The following is an 18,556-nucleotide window of genomic DNA, read 5'->3' as shown; positions in this document are numbered from 1 at the left end:
AGAAATGTGGTGTTGTCAAGGATGCTATTGTGTCGGCTAACCCCTCTATTATTTGTTTACAAGAAACCAAACTTCACTCTATTGAAAAATGCAAAGCCAAAACTTTCCTTCCTCCCAAGCTAGCCGATAACTTCTGCTTCCTGCCTGCTGTTGGCTCCAAGGGGGGCGTCCTCACGGCTTGGGACTGCTCTTCCTGGACCAACACTTCAACCTCCAACCACACGCACTCCATCACCACTGAGCTCCAATGCACCATGTCTGACTACTCCATTCACGTAACCAACGTTTACGGTCCTTCGGACCATAGACACACGCCTGCTTTCCTTCAAGAGTTAGACCAAATTTCCCTAAATTTAAACGAGCCATGGATTGCCATTGGAGACTTCAACCTGGTTCGGTCCCCTGACGAAAAGAGCAATTGTATGGTGAACCAATCCCTCGTCTCTGCCTTCAATGACTCCATCAGTCGGCTTGGGCTCATGGAGATCCCTCTCCTGGGGAGATCTTTTACCTGGACCAATGCTCAGTCTCCTCCCATCCTAGCTAAGCTGGACAGAGCTCTTGTTAACCTTCAGCACACGGTCGCCTTCCCCTCCACAAGCTTGCATGCTCTACCCAAACCAACCTCTGATCACACCCCCTTGCTCCTGTCCATGTCCACAAAAATTCCCAAATCCCAAATCTTCAGATTTGAAAATGGTTGGCTCCTGCGTCAGTCTTTCGTTCAGACTGTCCTCCCAGCTTGGCTCGATGTTCGTTGTATTGAGGATGCTGCTGGGCAATTGGCTGCGTGCCTCAAATCGGTAAGGGCGGCGTCAAAGGTTTGGTACCGGCGTAACAGGGCGCCCAAGCACACTATCCCCAACCTTAAATTCCTAATTCACTTATTCGACTCATTGGAGGAGGAGCGTCTCCTATCTGACAATGAGATGCAGGCTAGGTCCATGTGCCATGATATGCTTCACCAAGCAATCAAAGAAAAGGCAGCATATTGGAAACAACGCAGTAAATTCAAGGCTATCACAGAGGGTGATGCAAACACTGCTTTTCACCATGCTCAAGCGACTGTGAGAATGCGCGCAAACGCGATCAGAATTGTCGAAGTTCAGGGAGTTCAGATAGCAAATCATCAAGGGAAAATACAAGCTCTGACGAACTTTTTCAGTTCTATCATTGGGCAGCCTGGATCTTCAGTCTGGAACTTTGATGTCGGTGCTCTGTTTCTTCACAGCGCTCGTCCATCTGATGAGCTGACCAGGCCCTTTTCGGAATCTGAGGCCCTTGAGGCCGTCAAGGCGATGAACAGAGATAGTGCACCGGGCCCGGATGGGTTCGGTCCATCCTTCTACAAGGCAGTCTGGAGCTCTATCAAAAAGGAGATCATGTGCTTCCTCAACGCTTTCCACAGAGGGCAGGTTCAAATGGAAAGAATCAACAGGTCCTTCATGGTGCTAATCCCTAAAAAGCCTGGTGCCGTTGCGGTTGATGCCTTGAGACCTATATGCCTCCAAAACAGCTCCGTTAAGATCCTGTGCAAGATCCTCACTAGAAGATTACAGCGAGAGATTGGAGGCCTCATTGATCTCCATCAGACGGGCTTCCTCAAAGGACGTTCTATCTCTGAAACTTTCGTCTTCGCGGCTGAGGTTGTGCAAGCCTGTAACAGAAGGAAGCTGCCTTCGCTGGTGCTCAAGCTTGATTTCGCGAAAGCGTTTGACACAGTCAACTGGGCCGGGCTGCAGTGTGTACTTCAAGCTCGTGGTTTCAACCAACTGTGGTGTCAGTGGATGGACTGCATTCTGTCATCTTCCAAGTCCGCCGTCTTGGTTAATGGGTGTCCAGGGAGCTGGATTACGTGTAAACGCGGACTAAGGCAAGGAGACCCGCTATCGCCATACCTGTTTCTCCTCGTGGCAGATACCCTGCAAGCTCTGATCAAATCAGCTACTGAAATCAAGCACCCCATTGATGATGAAGCGCCTGGAGTGGTTCTGCAATATGCCGATGACACGCTTATTGTAATTCGAGGTGCTGCTCAATCTGCTCAACACCTGAAGACGTTGCTGGACCTGTTCTCTGCTGCCACAGGGCTGCATATCAACTTCAACAAGAGTACTCTGGTGCCCATCCATATGACAGATTCTGAAATTTCCCAATGCACTGAAATCCTTGGATGCAGACAAGAGGAGTTCCCACAGAATTATCTCGGGTTACCCCTATCAATGTCAAAACTCCCAAACTCAATTTTCAATACCTACGTTGACAGGTCCGATCGTTTTCTTTCCTCCTGGCAAGCATCTCTTCTTAACAGCATGGGGAGAGTGGTGCTGATCAACTCTGTGTTAGACAGTCAGCTGGTGTACATCATGTCGGCAACTCAAATCCCAAATGAAATTATCAAGCAAGTTGATAAGCGCAGGCGATCTTTCCTCTGGGCAGGCGATAAAGAAACCTCCTCGGCTAGGTGCCTTGTGGCCTGGCAAAATGTTTGCACCACTAAGGACCTGGGAGGCCTGGGCATCAAAGACTTTGGAGTTCAGAACGTATGCCTTCTGCTTCACCTGATTCACCGTCTTCACAACCCTACACAGTCTGCCTGGGCTCAGTGGATTAGGGACAGGGCTGACCTTGCTAATATGAAATGCTCAAGTATGGGTAACCACTGGGACCTGCTCAGTTCAATTCTACCACTTTACCAAGCTATTACAACTGTCTGTGTTGGTGATGGCCGGGCCACTTCCTTTTGGAAGGATGTTTGGATTGGGGATGATGCGTTAGCAGACAGGTTCCCAAGGCTTTTCACCCACTGCACCAACAAGGAGTTGTCCGTCCGTCAGATGTTGGATGATGGTCTGAGTCACAGCTTCGTCAACAGATTGTCTCCACAGGCTTCAGATGAACTCTCACAGCTCTGTGCAATCACTGATGATGTGGTGCTATCTGACCAACCAGACACCAGAAACTCCCAATTTAGCAAAGGTCCGGGGAAGCTGGACTCCACTGCCATCTATGCTATGCTCAAGGCTCAGGGCCAACAATCTGATCCGGCTTCAACCTTCATCTGGAAAAACGCTCCTCCTCCTCGTGTTCAGCTTTTCGCCTGGCTGCTAGTTCGGGGGAGAGTTCATTGTCGCCTGAATCTTTTCAGAAAACATGTGGTGGACTCCCCGGGATGCACCGTCTGCGGCGCTGCGCAGGAATCTGCTGATCACATAATCTTCTCTTGCCCTTTTGCTAGTGAGTTCTGGTCAGCCCTGGGAGTCGGAGACGCTCATCTTCACCACACCGACGACCTGGTTTGTGGCCCTGACATCCCAGGTCTTCCGTCGGATCAACGAAACACCTTCGTCATCTTGTGCTGCTGGCAATTGTGGAAGCGAAGAAACGGCTTCATCTTCAGGAATGAGTCTCTCAACCTCCGTAATACTCTCTTGCTGTGCAAATCGGATGCATCGCAGTGGAAGGCCAGGATGCCAAAGAAAAGCAAGAACGTGGTGCAGGTCTGGTGCCAGCTTCTTGATCAGGCGATCCAAAAAGTCAATCCCCCCAACCCCTTCTTGTAAATGTAATTTAGCGTGCTTTAGCTTAGCTCCTCCTTCTCCTCGGATCATCTCATACACCCTTGTATTATAGCAAAAGTCCATGCCTTTGAGCAAATAAAGGAAAAATCAGGTGGGGAGAAATTCTCCCCCCCCCCCCCGTTGCAGTGTTCAAAAAATATTTATTGAAGAAAGAGGTAGAAAAAATAAGACTCTAAGTCTTATTTAGACTCTAACTCCACATTGTTCGAGGTAATAAATAACTTTAGACTCTATAATAGAGTCTGCATTGTGAGTGGCCTGAGGAATCCAAAGGATTAGCTCCTACTTCGAGAAAATCAGGTTTGGAAATTATTGAACCCAAGCATTTGTGAATATAAGGTCACAAACAATAATATAGCTTTCGAGGCACATACCATATCTCAGACCCACGTCACGAGCCTTTGGTACCATGGGTTTACCATAGAATATATCTTTCTTATACATGATCTAAACCGAATAGAGTCTTAGCTACGTATTTTTGTATATTTTTTAATTGATTTTCATGTTTCCACCTAGTTAGTGGTTTGCACTACATATTTTTCTCATGATCATGGCTGTCATACCAGCTTTACCTCATCGAGTAGTATTTGCAAAGTTAACTTAGGACCCTTAGTGTATGGACCAAGTTGCCACTTGGAGGCTCCACTTGGTGGAAGATTCTATGTAAATGTGCATGACCCTCCTTGTAACCCTTCTAACATGTGCAATGCCAAATACTACAAATACATGATTATGAAGTGTACTGTGAGAGTGGATCCAAACTTTTCCATCCATCGATCAAAGGCATGTCATTCTTGTTGGCGTGACTAACTTTTATGCCAACACTGCTCAAAATTCTTTGAGAACAACTATTCATTGATATGTGGTAGGAGCATTGTTGGCACTCACTACAAAAAAAATGAGTGTCGCTAGCACTATTTATACATGAAAACCAATGTAGTTTGCATATGGTTTGTATTTTTGTGGCATGCACTACCATATAAACCATTTACAACAATAACGAGAAATGATTTATAGGGGTAGCTAGAAAAATAGAACTATGTTCAAAAAAAAATAGGAGTGTTGATACTTCTTATGTCTATTGGACGGATTCTGCAAGCACACAGAACTAATCGTGTAGTACTTCACTCGGTGAGTACCGAGTGTCGATTTTATAATTATCCCAAGGAAAGGCAAAAGGACAAGATGGCTTGGTGCATAGAAATACTAGAGTGAAGGTATGTCTTTAGCCAAAGGGGGGTGCATGGATGTGGGGTAAAGGTGTAGATGGATAAGTGGGATGGATGGTGGGTAAAATAAAAGGGTAGATAGCAAGCAAAGCAGAAATTAAATATGGCAAAGCTAAGTGGGAGATAATTCTTTACCAGAAATTATTAATCTTAAGCAACAAAGGTAAACTAATGATTAGAGATAACTCTTTAGCACTATGGGGCGTAACTAGCTAACTCTCCGTGTATTGCTACTATTTCCGTTTTGTCTGTGACCACACATTTGTATCGTGGCTCTGCGTTGATCTGAATGGTGTCAGTGATGTCAGCTGTATTTTTTAGGGGTGTAAAAATTCTGTTTATGAGCTCTTTTACAGTGGTTGGGGTACTTTTAGATTCCTCTTGGTTCCTAAGTAATTTATTAGCTCTAATTAAACTTATGAATGGAAGGTTAGTACGGTAATTGTACCTCCTCCCGCAACCCCGGATTCAGAGATTTTTCACTTTTCCCACGCGGAGGTTCAGGCATTGCGGAGCAGCCCCTCCCGCAACAGGCGGCACCGCCATGCCGTACCCGCAGCTCCCTGACGGCCTGACCGCTCCTCATGCCGCCGTGGGAAGTCACGCCGCTACAACGCTCCTGCTCCATGCCGCCACTCAAGCCTCCCTGGAGGGGGCGGAAGTCAAGTCGAGGAAGTCCCACGCCGGCATTCACGCCTCACCGGAGAGCGCCGATGTAAAGCTGGGGAATACCAGCGTCAAAACACAACAGAGGAGCTCTCCAGCACTATGTCGTCCTTGAGGAGTCGGAGCTCCTCACTACTGTGAGGGAGATGGCAGCAGACATGGATGTCCAGAGGCATGCACGTCGTGAAGGAGCTCTCTGTAGGGACTAGATTCAAAGCTCCATTGCTTGATTTGCCTACGGTTCATGTAATTAGATTTTGTAATTAGATTTTCCATATCTGTACAATGAAATCAAGATTTGCAGCATATTGATGTCTTATGTGTCGAGATACTCTGTTAATGGAGAACAACACTTTGCAGTATTAGATTTGAACAGAAACCAAGCCATTTTGGCTCTGCAAGTACATTAGATTTGCATCCAAACAGAAACATTTTAGTAAGCACACAATTGGTAAAGAGATAAGTACACTTCAGATTTGTGTGTTCCAATGGATAGCACATGCTAAATCAATAACAAGTCTAAACTACAGATGAATACTTTCTAAAGATTGGACTGCATACATTTGATACTATCTGAACTACTGCACTGCTGATTATATTTTGCAGATTTAATCCTAAGATTGCAAACCACACACCACAAAGTACATGTACTAGTTCGATTTCAGGTATAGATAGAAAGATTGTTGTATGTGAGGTGAACGCAAAATATATGAATGTCATAAGGACAGTGTGCTGGGCCAGAAGCAATGCTGCCGAGCTGCGTCCCAGCGTCCTATCGTAGGTGCTGCGTAGTTCGATGGCTCGGGTCCTCCGGTCAGCAGGTGGCGGATTCCTCGGCTCCTCTGGAAGAAGGGAAGTGGGCGCCGGTGCGATCAGCGTAGGCCACGGGAAACCAGCACACCGCACGGCCCCGGCGTCGGTGTTGTGTAGTTCGGTGGCTCAGCTTCCTCCGGGCGGCGAGCGGCAGACTGCTTCGCTCCTCTGGATGACGGGAAGCGGCCAATGAGCCAGGCACTCCTGCTCTATCTTCAGCAGCGGGGACGACCACCGCCGCCACCAACGGGAGCATGAACGGCCTGATCTCGCCTCCAACGCAATGCCGTGGTTCGCAGGGAACTGGTGATGATGGATCGCGTGCCCTGGTCGGCGCAGCCCTATCCTTGTGCTCGCCCTCGCTCTGCAGCTGGCGCCGCCAAAGCACGGACTGGGTGAGAACGTAGAACAGAGAGACGAGAGAGTGGCTGGATGATGTGGTTGTGTTCTTAGAAATACATGTTACAAACTATACTACTTTAGTCATCTCTATACTACTCACACATTATCATTCTATTATACATTTAGTATTTTACCCTTAATTATATAACAAAAATTTAAAAATAGAATTATCCCATCTTTTTTTAAAGGGCTGATCCCACCTATTTTAGTATGTACTTAGTGCATATGGTCCCACCATTCAGTATGCACTTAGTGCCTCTCTAATTGGTTCCTCTTGGTTTCTCTACCTTTTCAGCCGTAGGATCGGTGCTCATGAGCCGTCTATTTTTCGACAATCATTGTAAAAATTCTGTTTATAATTTTGCATGTACTGTATCTTTCCTATTTTGAATCCTATATGTGAAGTTAAATGTGGACGGAGGGTGTAGCTACTAGTAGCGCCAGACTTACCAAGGTTCCGGTAGGGCCAGCAAGAGTGAGGAAGTTAAACTCAACATGAACAAAAGCTCATTTCAAATGGAAAAAAGGTAAGGCAAACTTGTTCTATATATTAGAATTAGAACTATACGAAGCTGGTAGAGAAACCATGAATTAGAACTATACCAATTAAGCTGGTAGAGAAACAATAACCATGGAGGCATTTTATAAGAATGTGAAACTTGCTTTGTAACATTTTCTTTCAAATTTCCTACTAGCTGCAGTAAATTACAAATTAACTACGAGGAAAAGAGAGCACACAAGAATACAAGATCCAATCGAAAGGTAATTAACACATCATATAATATGCACTCCTTCTAAAGCCTCCTGCTGGCAGTTCAGAAACTCCATGTTATATTACGACCCATTCAAATCAAACGAAAAAAATATACAGTGTTTGTTAAAAGAATATCTGTCAGCACTGAACTGAAGAAATTCATAAGTCAACCGCCGATGCGATCGTCGCATAATAAACTTCAATTGAGGTTGACCTCCTGAGAGTAGTGGAGTACATGATGAATTGCTTTGCTTGTAAAGACGTTGACTGATCTGAGTCATTAACAGTTTTCACATCTCGCAACCAAAGTTTGGTCTGATTCCCGGGGGGTGGGGGGGTTACATAGTATATCCCACAATCATGACTTCGATTAGCGAGGATTCCCGTAATCATTGGATGTTAAACAATGTAACCCCACCAGCCTGTCAGGCGTTGAATATCCAACACAATCTTCAGGTTCCTAATTTTTTTTCCCCAAACCTTGACTAGTTTAAGGTTTGCATGCATTTCGTGTACGTTCATCTTGGCCCCGTCGTTGAGGCCAAAAACTTGGACAGTTTGCTTCCATCAATCTTTGAAATATTCGGTCTGCTGTGTTGGTATGGTGGGGCTCTAATTTGAAGTGCTCTGCTAGGAACACATAGCTTATCCCACGCCATCACACCTGAATCAAATGCTCATCCTTGTTGAACCTAAACCTTGCATCCGAGATTGTGGTGTGATGAACTAATAAGGTTGTGGTATTACAAGTCCTTCAGCATGACAGCCCAAGCCCCGTGACTAGTCTACCAGGAGAGGAAACATTGTTCAATTTTCAAAAGATGAATATGTTTCTGACAGTGAATATTGATAAGATGAGGAAAATCCAAGTGTTTTATATTCCCTGACACACAAAATTTTGCTTATGTAAACTTTGAGGACTAAACCGACGCTTTGGCATTTCCGCAATAAAATTCAGGCCAAAAAATAAACTTTGAGGGCTCAAACAGTCAATTCGAAAATTCAGGAACAAAATTGAGGCTTGGATGATAGTTGAGAGTGCAAAATGGCTATTCCATTGATTAAGATGGGGAGCTGACAAGAATCACCTCTCCAATTACACTACCAATATAGAGCTAAAAAAACCTGCTCCACATTGCTCCTTGTTTAATTTTTTGCAAGAATCACTTCTCGCCTACTTCCCACTAAACTCACTTCGCTAAAGACTCAAGAAGTGAAAACTCAAGAATCATGTGGTTGTGGTGTAGCTCTACCAAACTCCTCCTGAGTAGTTGACTTCAAGGCAGCATGAACTGTCCAGTGCTTCAGGCAAGAGGAATAATGCTGCTCAAGTATTTTAATAAACGTTAGTTAAAAGTTAAAAAAAGTATTCCCAGCTTCCAAACTAAGTGCATTCTTTTGATAATGGTGTATATGTGTACTCCGTTGAAGCACAAGCACCACCAGTCGCCACGGGACGCAAACGCAACATGCTCCGCCTCGCCTTTTCCCTCCTGGCGGTCGCGCCACCACCCGCCACCGCCGCGGCGGCGGCCATGCCATCGGCCGCGCCTGGCCCGGTCAACAAGGCGGCGGCGTGCCCGTACGACCTGGCGACGGCGGCGCAGATGATCCCGCGCGAGTGCCACGCGAACGCCACGGCGGCGCAGCGCGCGACGGGGTGCTGCTGGTACGTGTTCGCGGCCTACATCTTCGCGGCGGCCGACCACGCCAACCGCACCGGCGAGGCCTTCCTGCCGCGCGGGCCCGCCGCCGCGTGCTCCGACGCCTTCGCGGCGCTGCTGCTCGACGGAGGCCTCGTGCCCCGGTCCCTCCTCGCCGGGAACGACGGCTCCTGCGACCTCACCGGCGACGACCCCGGCAAGCAGCTCGCGGCGGGAGCCCGCCCGTGCCAGCTCGCCACCATCGACGGCGTGCGCGCGCTGGCGCCGACCGCGCTTCCCAACGCCACGCGCCTCTGCGCCGCGCCGGGCTCCAACTCCAAGTCCAAGCGCGCGCCGCCCGTCCGGCCCGACACGCCCGGCTGCTCCGAGTGCCGCGCCGCGGTGATCGCCACCACCTACGAGATGCTGGCCACCGCGCGCACCAAGGAGTTCGTGCCCTGCGGGATGGCGGCCACCGTCGCCGTCTGGTCGCGCGCGCCCCCGCCGCTGGGGCGCTACAGCGACTACGCGCTCTGCATGCTCCAGGTCCTTGAGAACGTCAACAGCCTCGGCACCGGCGACCTCGTCCCTTCACCACCGCCACCGCCGCCGCCTGCTGCTACTGCCTCCGCCACCCAGTCCCCACCGCCTGCTTCCAGTTCTTCTCCTTCCTCGAGCAAAAGCAATGTTCCCATCGCCGCCGGTTCGGCTGCGGCTGGCGTCGCGGCAGTCGTCTGTCTCGGCTTCGCCGCCGTGGCAGTCACAAGAATCCGTCGTCGGCGACGACGGAATAGGATGGCTGCAGGAGGAGACAGCGAGAGCGGCAACGACTCGAGCGACGACGACGACGACTCGGTGACATCGCTGCCGCCGCTACCGCGTGAAGGTCTCTACATCTTCACCAAGGCAGAGCTGAAGCAAGCGACGAACGGATACGACAAGAAGCTGCTGCTCGGCACCGGCGGCGCCGGGAAGGTGTACCTCGGCCACCTCCCGTCCGGGCAGCGCGTGGCCATCAAGAAGATCTACCGGTCCAAGAAGGTGTCGGAGTTCTACGCGGAGGTGGCCGTGCTCGCCAAGCTGCGGCACGGCAACCTGACGACGCTCGTCGGCTACTGCCTGGGCGGGCGCGGCGGCGACCACGCGCTGGTGTACGAGTACATGGCCGGCGGCAACCTGTGGCGCGCGCTGTTCCAGGGAGACCCGCCGCTGTCGTGGCGGCGGCGGCTGGAGGTGGCCGTGGACGTGGCCGAAGGGCTGGCGTACCTGCACGGGTTCCGGGAGGGCGCCGTGGTGCACCGCGACGTGAAGCCGACGAACGTGCTGCTGTCGGAGTCCGGCGCCGCGAAGCTGTCGGACTTCGGCGTGTCGCGGATCGTGCCGGAGGGCGGGACGCACGTGTCGACGGAGGTGCGGGGCACGCGCGGGTACGTGGACCCGGAGAGCTTCAGCGCGGGCACCGTGTCGGAGGCCGCCGACGTGTACAGCTTCGGCGTGGTGCTCCTGGAGCTCGCCACCGGGATGCGCGCCGTCGTGCCCACGCCGTCGGGCGGAGCCGAGTCCATCGTGCAGGCCGCGCACTGGGCCGTCGCCGAGGCCGGCGGCGCGTCAGGGACGGCCGCGGCAGCCGAGGCCATGGTGGACCGGCGGCTGGGACCGGCGTGGGACAGGGCCACCGTGTGCGCCGTCTTCGCGCTCGCGTGCCGGTGCGTGCGCCCCTACAAGCATGAGCGGCCGGAGATCGCCGAGGTGCTCGCGCAGCTCAAGGCCATGCTTGCCGACTACAACGCGCGTGTCGATGCCGTCGTCATCGGCTGCGACGACACAGCCTCGTCGTCGGCTGCGATGACGCCCGAGCCGGCGGGATCCATGCCGTCGACGTCGTCGTCATCCACGCTGAACACTGAGGTGATGTCGACGGCGGCGTCATTGCAGAGCATGGGACAGCGTGGCTATCAGAACCTCGGTCACACTGTTTGAGTCAAACACATGGCAAGCAAGCAGGCATTGGTGCAAGTTAGATGGTGTCAAATGTTTACAAGCAAATTTTCCAATTACTCGACTGTTTCAGAGAATGGTACATTGTTCCTCCTCTGAATTGATAACCAAGTCGTTTTTCTCAATGTAACAATTTGCAAAAACGAGGTCAGTGGTTCAATTTGCATGTTTGAGAATGCCAAGGGCAGCTGGCCCGGCATGTTTGCAAGATTGGTTTTGATTGTAAAAGAAAAAGTATACAAGGTGGCTGAAAAGGCTTGAGTGAATCAATCGCGGTTCTCCAAATATTTAGGGGGCGTATGAGAGAGCTCTAGCCCCTGTTGTACCTTTTTTTTTCTTGATCACGCGAAAGGCGGTGTACTCGACCTTGAAATTACTAAGCTAGCTTAACATGGTACAGAAATGTACACTAATCTATATAAAGATCCTATATATTTGTGACACAAATTGTGCTCCGAGCTAGATTAATCACTGACCATGTGTTACAAAATTTGGTAGAAAACCATGTCAGCTTACCACATCAACATGTCAATGACAACTAATCGTGCTAGTCCACTTGTTTGACATATATAATTAGTTTTTTTTTTTGAGGTCAACGACTAGGGGTTTTGGAGAGAAAACCCACCTGATATATTTCAGTCACAGATGCGGACAGTACCCGGTGTTGACATAGTTAGTTGAGGTCGAACAAAGGAAATAAAAAACATTTAGGCCTTGTTTAGATGTTGTCGGATTTACTTCAATCCATGTGTGTTGGTGTGGGTTGGTATGAAATTTAGTTCAAGTTCCACACCAATCCACCTCAAGTCCTTAATACATGTGGATTGATGTGAATTCGACTACATCCAAACAAGGTCTTATGCAAGTGACCGATAGTGATCCACATGGATGAAAAATAAATTCAGTCAATACACGGAAGCCATGAAGTAGTAACGTAACAGTATCCATTCACAAACAACAGAACAGTATCGGAACTGATCCATGATCGTCATGCACAACTTTAGCAAAAGACCTATAGATCGACAGCTGCGGTAAATCTTGCTGGTGGCTGGGACCGTGAGATGTTGATTGTTGCCCTATTCGTTTGAATTTAGCAGCACGGCGGCTTATCAACCATGATACAGTATATATAATTTCACTCTCACAACAAATAATTATTAGCTGCAGAAACACCATTAGCCAAACAAAACTGTAAGAAAATTTATTTAGCCATCGTCCCATCTCTCTCTACCAAAAGAAGCACCAAATTAAACAAAGATCAAATGGAAAAGAAGAAGAAGAAAAAAAAAACAATCTTTCCGGTGAGAAGTGGGTAAATTGCACTGAATCCCTGAATGCGTGCTACGAGGTGAATGATATACGGTGGCTCAATACAAGGTTCATAAATTTGTGCTTCCCGATTTGTGTTCGTCTCTATCAGATCCATCTTATTAGGAATGGTACCACTCTGGTCCGATGGTAGAATTTGAATTGCTAGGACGAGGAATCGTATTAGGGATCTGATGAGTTGGCCTTTGGACTGGTCCGGCGTAGTACGCCATTTCAAATTCATTCAGCAACCTTTTGCAGAGCTGAAAAATATAGTCAACCTTTGTATATAATTAAAAGTAGGGTGTGCAATCAGTAGGAATGGAATCCGGTGGCGGTTGTTGGGCTTCGTCGTCTTGGTCGAGCCTGAGTGGAATGGGCCGCCTCATGGGCTTCCATCATATAGATCCGTGTCCGGGCTTGCGTGGAATGGGCCAACTATAAACTGCTCCTTTTGGGACTGTTCCGACTTCCGAGACTCCCTACTTCGTAGTATATGCACATGCAGATGCAGGCAGAGAAGATTCTTCATTGCGTCCGCGCTCCATGGGTTTCGCGGCTAAACTCTAAAGAAAAAAAAACGATGGATTTCGCGGCTACTTTTTTATTTTCAGGTTTTTTTTATTATCTTTGTCGATCCGTATTCCGTATAATAAGCCACTAGAGATAATCTACAACTTAGCTTTGTTTACTTCCACCCAAAATCCAAAAAATTTTCAAGATTCTCCGTAACATCGAATCTTTAGACGCATGCATGGGGTATTAAATATAAAAAAAAATAAAAACTAATTACACAGTTTGGTCGAAATTTACGAGACGAATCTTTTGAGTAGTTAGTCCATAATTGGACAATAATTGCCACAAACAAATGAAAATGCTACAGTGTCGCAAAAACATTTCGGAAAGAAACTAAACAAGGCCTTATTAGTACAATTTCAGCGTTGGGCACACTTTCAGCAGCAGGCTCGATCTCCTCTCTTTTTTGTGTATGGTTGTTAAAGCAATGAGAGGTGCTCTTAATTGGTTTGAGCAGTAAAAGTTTCTACATTATCCGATAAGGTGCAGGCCGGTACTATCACGATCGATTGATAAAATCTGTGATGGGCTTAGAGGAAAATTTTAGGGGAGACAGGTAGGCCTGATGGTCACAACAGGTGGTAGGGTCTCGCCTCCTATGAGACCCTACCATAATGCGGCAGGACGGTGGGTGGCGGCGGTTCATCGGGAGTAAGAAGATGCGTGAAGAAAAAATCAAGTGTTTTGGGCCGCGAAAACACTCATGTTTGGTTTAGATAGATTCTTTTAAGAAGGAAAAAAATCTACAAGAGGTACATATGATGGGCCCAGAAATGATTTTTAAAAAGAAAAAAGTGTTAGAATAATTAAATAAAGACTACATGTGAATGGGATGGCCATAGAAATGATTTTGAAAAGGTGAAAACAAAAACTGCAAGAGCTACATCTACTTGGGATGGCCCAGAAATGAAATGATTTTAAAAATGGATCCCATAAAATGGTTTTAAGAAAGAGAAAACGGCAAGAGCTACATGGGATGGGCTTCGAAATGATTTTTGAAAAAAAAAGATCCTAGAATTGATTTTAAAAAAGGAAAAAGAAAAAAAGCAAGAAAAAAACGACAATAGCTACATGGGATGGGCCTAGAAATGATTTTTGGAAAAAAAAAATCCTAGAATTGATTTTAAAAAAGGTTGAAAAAAAAGAAAAAATGTCAGAAGTGGGATTTGAACCCACGCCCTCGTTAGAAAAAAGGTTGAAAAAAAAGAAAAAATGTCAGAAGTGGGATTTGAACCCACGCCCTCGTTAGAGGACCAGAACTTGAGTCTGGCGCCTTAGACCACTCGGCCATCCTGACTTTGATGTTGAGTTTGTTAAATTCTATTAATTAAACTATATAATAACTTACTCTTTTCTAAAAAAAAACGAATAGGCATTGTCCTGTCGTTCTAAACCTGGAATGTAACGTGCCTGTGGCTTTACTTGTGAGGGCAGCCGCAACGTGGACATATGCAATACTAGTGATCCATTTTTTTTTCACAACTTAATGTGAAATGTGTGCTTAGTCTTTTGTCACAAAAACATCAAAATCCTTACGGTCTGCGAAGTCAACACTCGTGATACGATTAGATGTTGAGAGTGTTGGAAAACATATGGACTTGATCCTGAAGGAAAGGAGAAGGAGGAATTCTAATCCTAGTCTGTTTGTATGTGGGCTCTTACCAAAACTCTTAGGCCTTGGCAGGACTATATATACGTGGGAGCTCTATGTTGTAAGCACCAATATTCAGAGGAATAAAGAATAGTCTTCCTATTTTGTGTCTATTTATTCTTCTACTTTCATCTACTATATTGATCATGAGAGACGAAGAGGGAAAGGTCCCAACCGCTGGCAACATGTTTTATAACACGTTATCAGCACGACAAGCTCTACGTCGACATCGTCGTTGAAGCCGCCGCCGACCTTCGACGTCGACGCTCATGCCGCCGACGTCCGAACGTGACTACTTCGACGACGTCGACATCCCGACGTTGTTAGCGGAACGGATCTGCTACTTCTACCTGGATCTTATCTACTGCGTCGACAAAATCATGTATTGCGTCATCGAGCAGACGGATCTACGACAATGCCAAACGCCCTACGCGGTATGTATCTACTAACCACTACCCTACGCGGTATGTGAGGTAGATCAAATTGGTATCCTTTATAAGGTATGGAAAATTGCATCCCGAAGATTGCATTGATTGAGAAATTATTTCTATTTTAATCTGTACATGCTCGTATAAAAAAGTTGTATACGTAGCATGCAAGCCATAAGTTATATGCTTACAGATTGCTTTTAGAGTTAATTAATAATAAAAAAAATGCTTGATGGCCTGAACGCCGACCTGCAGCACAATGCATATAAACATGTGCACCGCCTAGAGCAATGTGTATATACAGGGCTAACAAGACTTGCACGTTTCCTGTCTCACTGAGACCGCTGGAACTCTACTGGAATGTCATCATCGACCCGCATGTTGATTTAAAATCGAGTAGTGCAAGGCTTATCGCAAACTGCTTGCAGCAGCAAGGCACCGAGGGACGAGGGGCGCACATTAGTGTTGGCCTCAACTCGATGCATACGGATCTGACCTGCATGTGCATGTGCCACACGACATGGGCCCATGCATGCCATTTATCCAATCATGGCCCGTACGCCATCATCTCCCGTATGCTCTACCACGGCTAAACTTTGTCATGTCGAACAGCGGAACAGCTCGTAGCTACTAATACAGCTCAGGTCTCTTGGATCGTCGCCCATATGCGGAGCTTGGAACTCACGGTCGTGGCGTGCAAGCCCGTTCGAAGAGATTGTCTTAGGAATTTTAAGAAAAAGTCTAGAAGACTGGATTGGCCGAATAAGGAATTGGGTGGTGCTGCACATCATGGAAGGATCTATTAATTTAGAACATTACAAAAATCTTAATTTGATTTCTCGCAGAAATTATGTATAGATTTGATATTCCTGTAGAATAGCACCTATTTTTTTTTAAGAAAATGGAAATCTCGAGTGTTTCTGAATATAACCCTGAGAGAATTTCAGTTTTCACAACATTTTTCTGAATATTAACCTGAAACCCTTTGTTCATGCATATTAATTATATTCTTATACCAGTATGTATAAGAGTTCATATCTTGTTTGGCCTAGCTTTGTTTTTTTCCAGAATTAAATGATAGAGTGAACTTTGAAAAATCTGGAAAATGCTAGTGCAACCCGTTAAAAAATTCTATACCATGTAACATTTATTTTTCCTAGCATAATAATATTTCAGGACGAATGAATGGTTGATATTAATTCTGAAAATTTATATTTATACCATAATCCTGAAAAATGCTAGAATGCTTCTAAGAATATTTTGTATAGCCATCCACTATCTTTTGCACCTTACTACTTGTTTACATGCAGTAAACTTATGCGCACATAATGATTCTAGTTATAATGATATATATGCATACCTTCATGTCATGAAGGAATATCCTGGACTTGCTTTGAATAAAAGAATTATATATCATGGTCATCGTTAAATCCTAGTAGGATATTCTACTACCAATGAAGTGTAGTAGACTCAGGCACTATAGTTCCTCGAAATAAGTATATGGCCATAATAAATCTCAAAGGTCTTTGTGGGATGCATGATAAATTTTAGAAGATATCCCATATTATTGAAAATCGAATTTTCAAGCTATACATGATCCTATGAGATATATATGCTACTCTACAAACAAATACAATGGCCCGAAGCTTTGTATTAAATGTCATAGAAGACATGATGGTAAATAAAAATTTTATCGGTGAATATTCTTGAAGAAATTTCTCTTGTATATAGAATATTCAAGAGCAATATAATACATGAAGTATTTAAATTTATCATCAGAAATGACTCAAATAGAAGTTGAGTTAGAATTTTTAGACAGCTCTATGAATCAGGATATATGACTTGCATATGTTGCACTCCTAGAAGGATCATTATTACTATCACTACTATGAAATAAAGCATGCTTGAAGCTGCTAAATGTCAAGCATAGAAGCTAAGACATGCAAGAATGGGAAATAAAATTTTAAGGTTTCTCTAGAAGAAGAACTTAAATTATGTGCCTATATATTTGTTTTGTCTTTAAAATTACTATCCAGGACTATTAATGGTGGCAGTGCTTTAAGTTTTAATTCCCGTTGAATTAAGTGGATTATATAAACTCGTAGAAGAGTCAATGGTTATTTTATTAGCTTGAAGACTAATATCAAGCATTTAATATTCTTAGTTGCAATTCTTACTTGCAGTAATATATGTCAATCTTACATGGAATGAATTAGAGTTATATGTTTCACATATAACAATTGCTTATTTTGCCTATGTAAATAAGTTTTGCATTATTTTTATCCACAAAGAAGCCTTATTAACCATGAAGGTTATCATTCTTTGTGCAATACTACCATGTAGGTAGAAGGAAGATTGAATTTCCTAGAAGCACATAAACAATTGGACTATACTAGCATATAAACTGATCTTGGAAGGATCAATTTAGCCAAGAAATTGTGTAATCCATAAACTAAGTATATTCAATACTTCAGCTCAAAAAAAAATAGAAGTTTATGTCCTACCCTGAATATGTTGTTCTACATTGAATAGTACACATGACATGTGTATTTCATGCCACAACCATTGAATACTAGAAGTATGATTAAATTCTATGGAATATTTGAAATGATTAATCATAGATGATGCATGAAGCATATTACTACTTGAAGTAATTATGGTATGAAAAGGGGGAGGAATTTCAAGTAAAGGCATAAAAAATGTGGATAATATATATTTAGTAGGCATAGCCTTCCTAAATCTATCTTTAAGTGCATGTATAAAGACTTGAAGTTCTAGTCGTGACTTTTCCGGCTATGTTAATTTTCTCTACATTACACTAATTGTATGTAAGCATGTACCTTTGCATTTTGTTGTTATCTATTATGTTGGATTGAATATCAACATTCCACGTTACACTTGAATGTGTATTACTACGTTGTGCTCCCGTCGAGCTGCAAGTATCTCCACTCCTGCATGGATATTAGCATAGAAGAAGCTAAATTTGTATCTAGTAGCTACCTTGCACTCTTCCCATAATTAAATTGGCTAGCTAGTACGCTATGTCTATATAGTTCCCGTTGAACTAAGAAATATTTTGCTTTTCATGTGTTGTATACATAAGCAATATTTTGGTCTATGGCCAAGCGGCTTAAGATCAGGGGGAGTGAGTTAATCTGAAATTAGCTAAATGGAGAAGTAACCCAATTTGAAGGGATGAATTATTGTGGAATTAAGATGGTGGATAACACTACATGATTTGGGATTTATTAAGAAAAGGCATTTGAGGATATTGCATTAATGGCAATTAGAAAATTCTTGAAGAAATTCCATGTAAATTTGAATGTTGCATATTTTATACATTTGAAATGTATGGTCCATTTTTTTATGTATGAGTACTTGGATCAATTTTTAGGCTAAAGAATAAAGAAGCTAGATAATAAAATAGTTTTATAAAACTATGATATGTGCAAATCAGGGGGAGAACATCCTTGATTTCGTAGGAATGCTGAACATTCTTAAGTGCAC

At 45.1% G+C, this 18,556-nt stretch overlaps 1 protein-coding gene and 1 non-coding gene across 2 annotated transcripts; one reads left to right on the top strand and one right to left on the bottom strand.

Moving 5' to 3' along the window:
* Positions 480–3,563, top strand: LOC110432596. Its single transcript, XM_021453353.1, has one exon. It carries the CDS (start codon positions 480–482, stop codon positions 3,561–3,563), a length of 3,084 nt encoding a protein of 1,027 aa, XP_021309028.1.
* On the bottom strand, positions 14,184–14,267 carry TRNAL-CAA. Its single transcript has one exon. It is a non-coding gene; the product is annotated as a tRNA-Leu (tRNA).

The sequence above is a fragment of the Sorghum bicolor genome, chromosome 2 (assembly GCF_000003195.3).
Source record: "Sorghum bicolor cultivar BTx623 chromosome 2, Sorghum_bicolor_NCBIv3, whole genome shotgun sequence".
Lineage (NCBI taxonomy): Eukaryota > Viridiplantae > Streptophyta > Magnoliopsida > Poales > Poaceae > Sorghum > Sorghum bicolor.
This window is presented reverse-complemented; position numbering and strand designations above follow the sequence as displayed.

What these genes read in the sequence shown, in the direction of transcription:
- LOC110432596 (XM_021453353.1), top strand. Translation starts at nt 480, where the DNA reads ATGGAGATCCCTCTCCTGGGGAGATCTTTTACCTGGACCAATGCTCAG.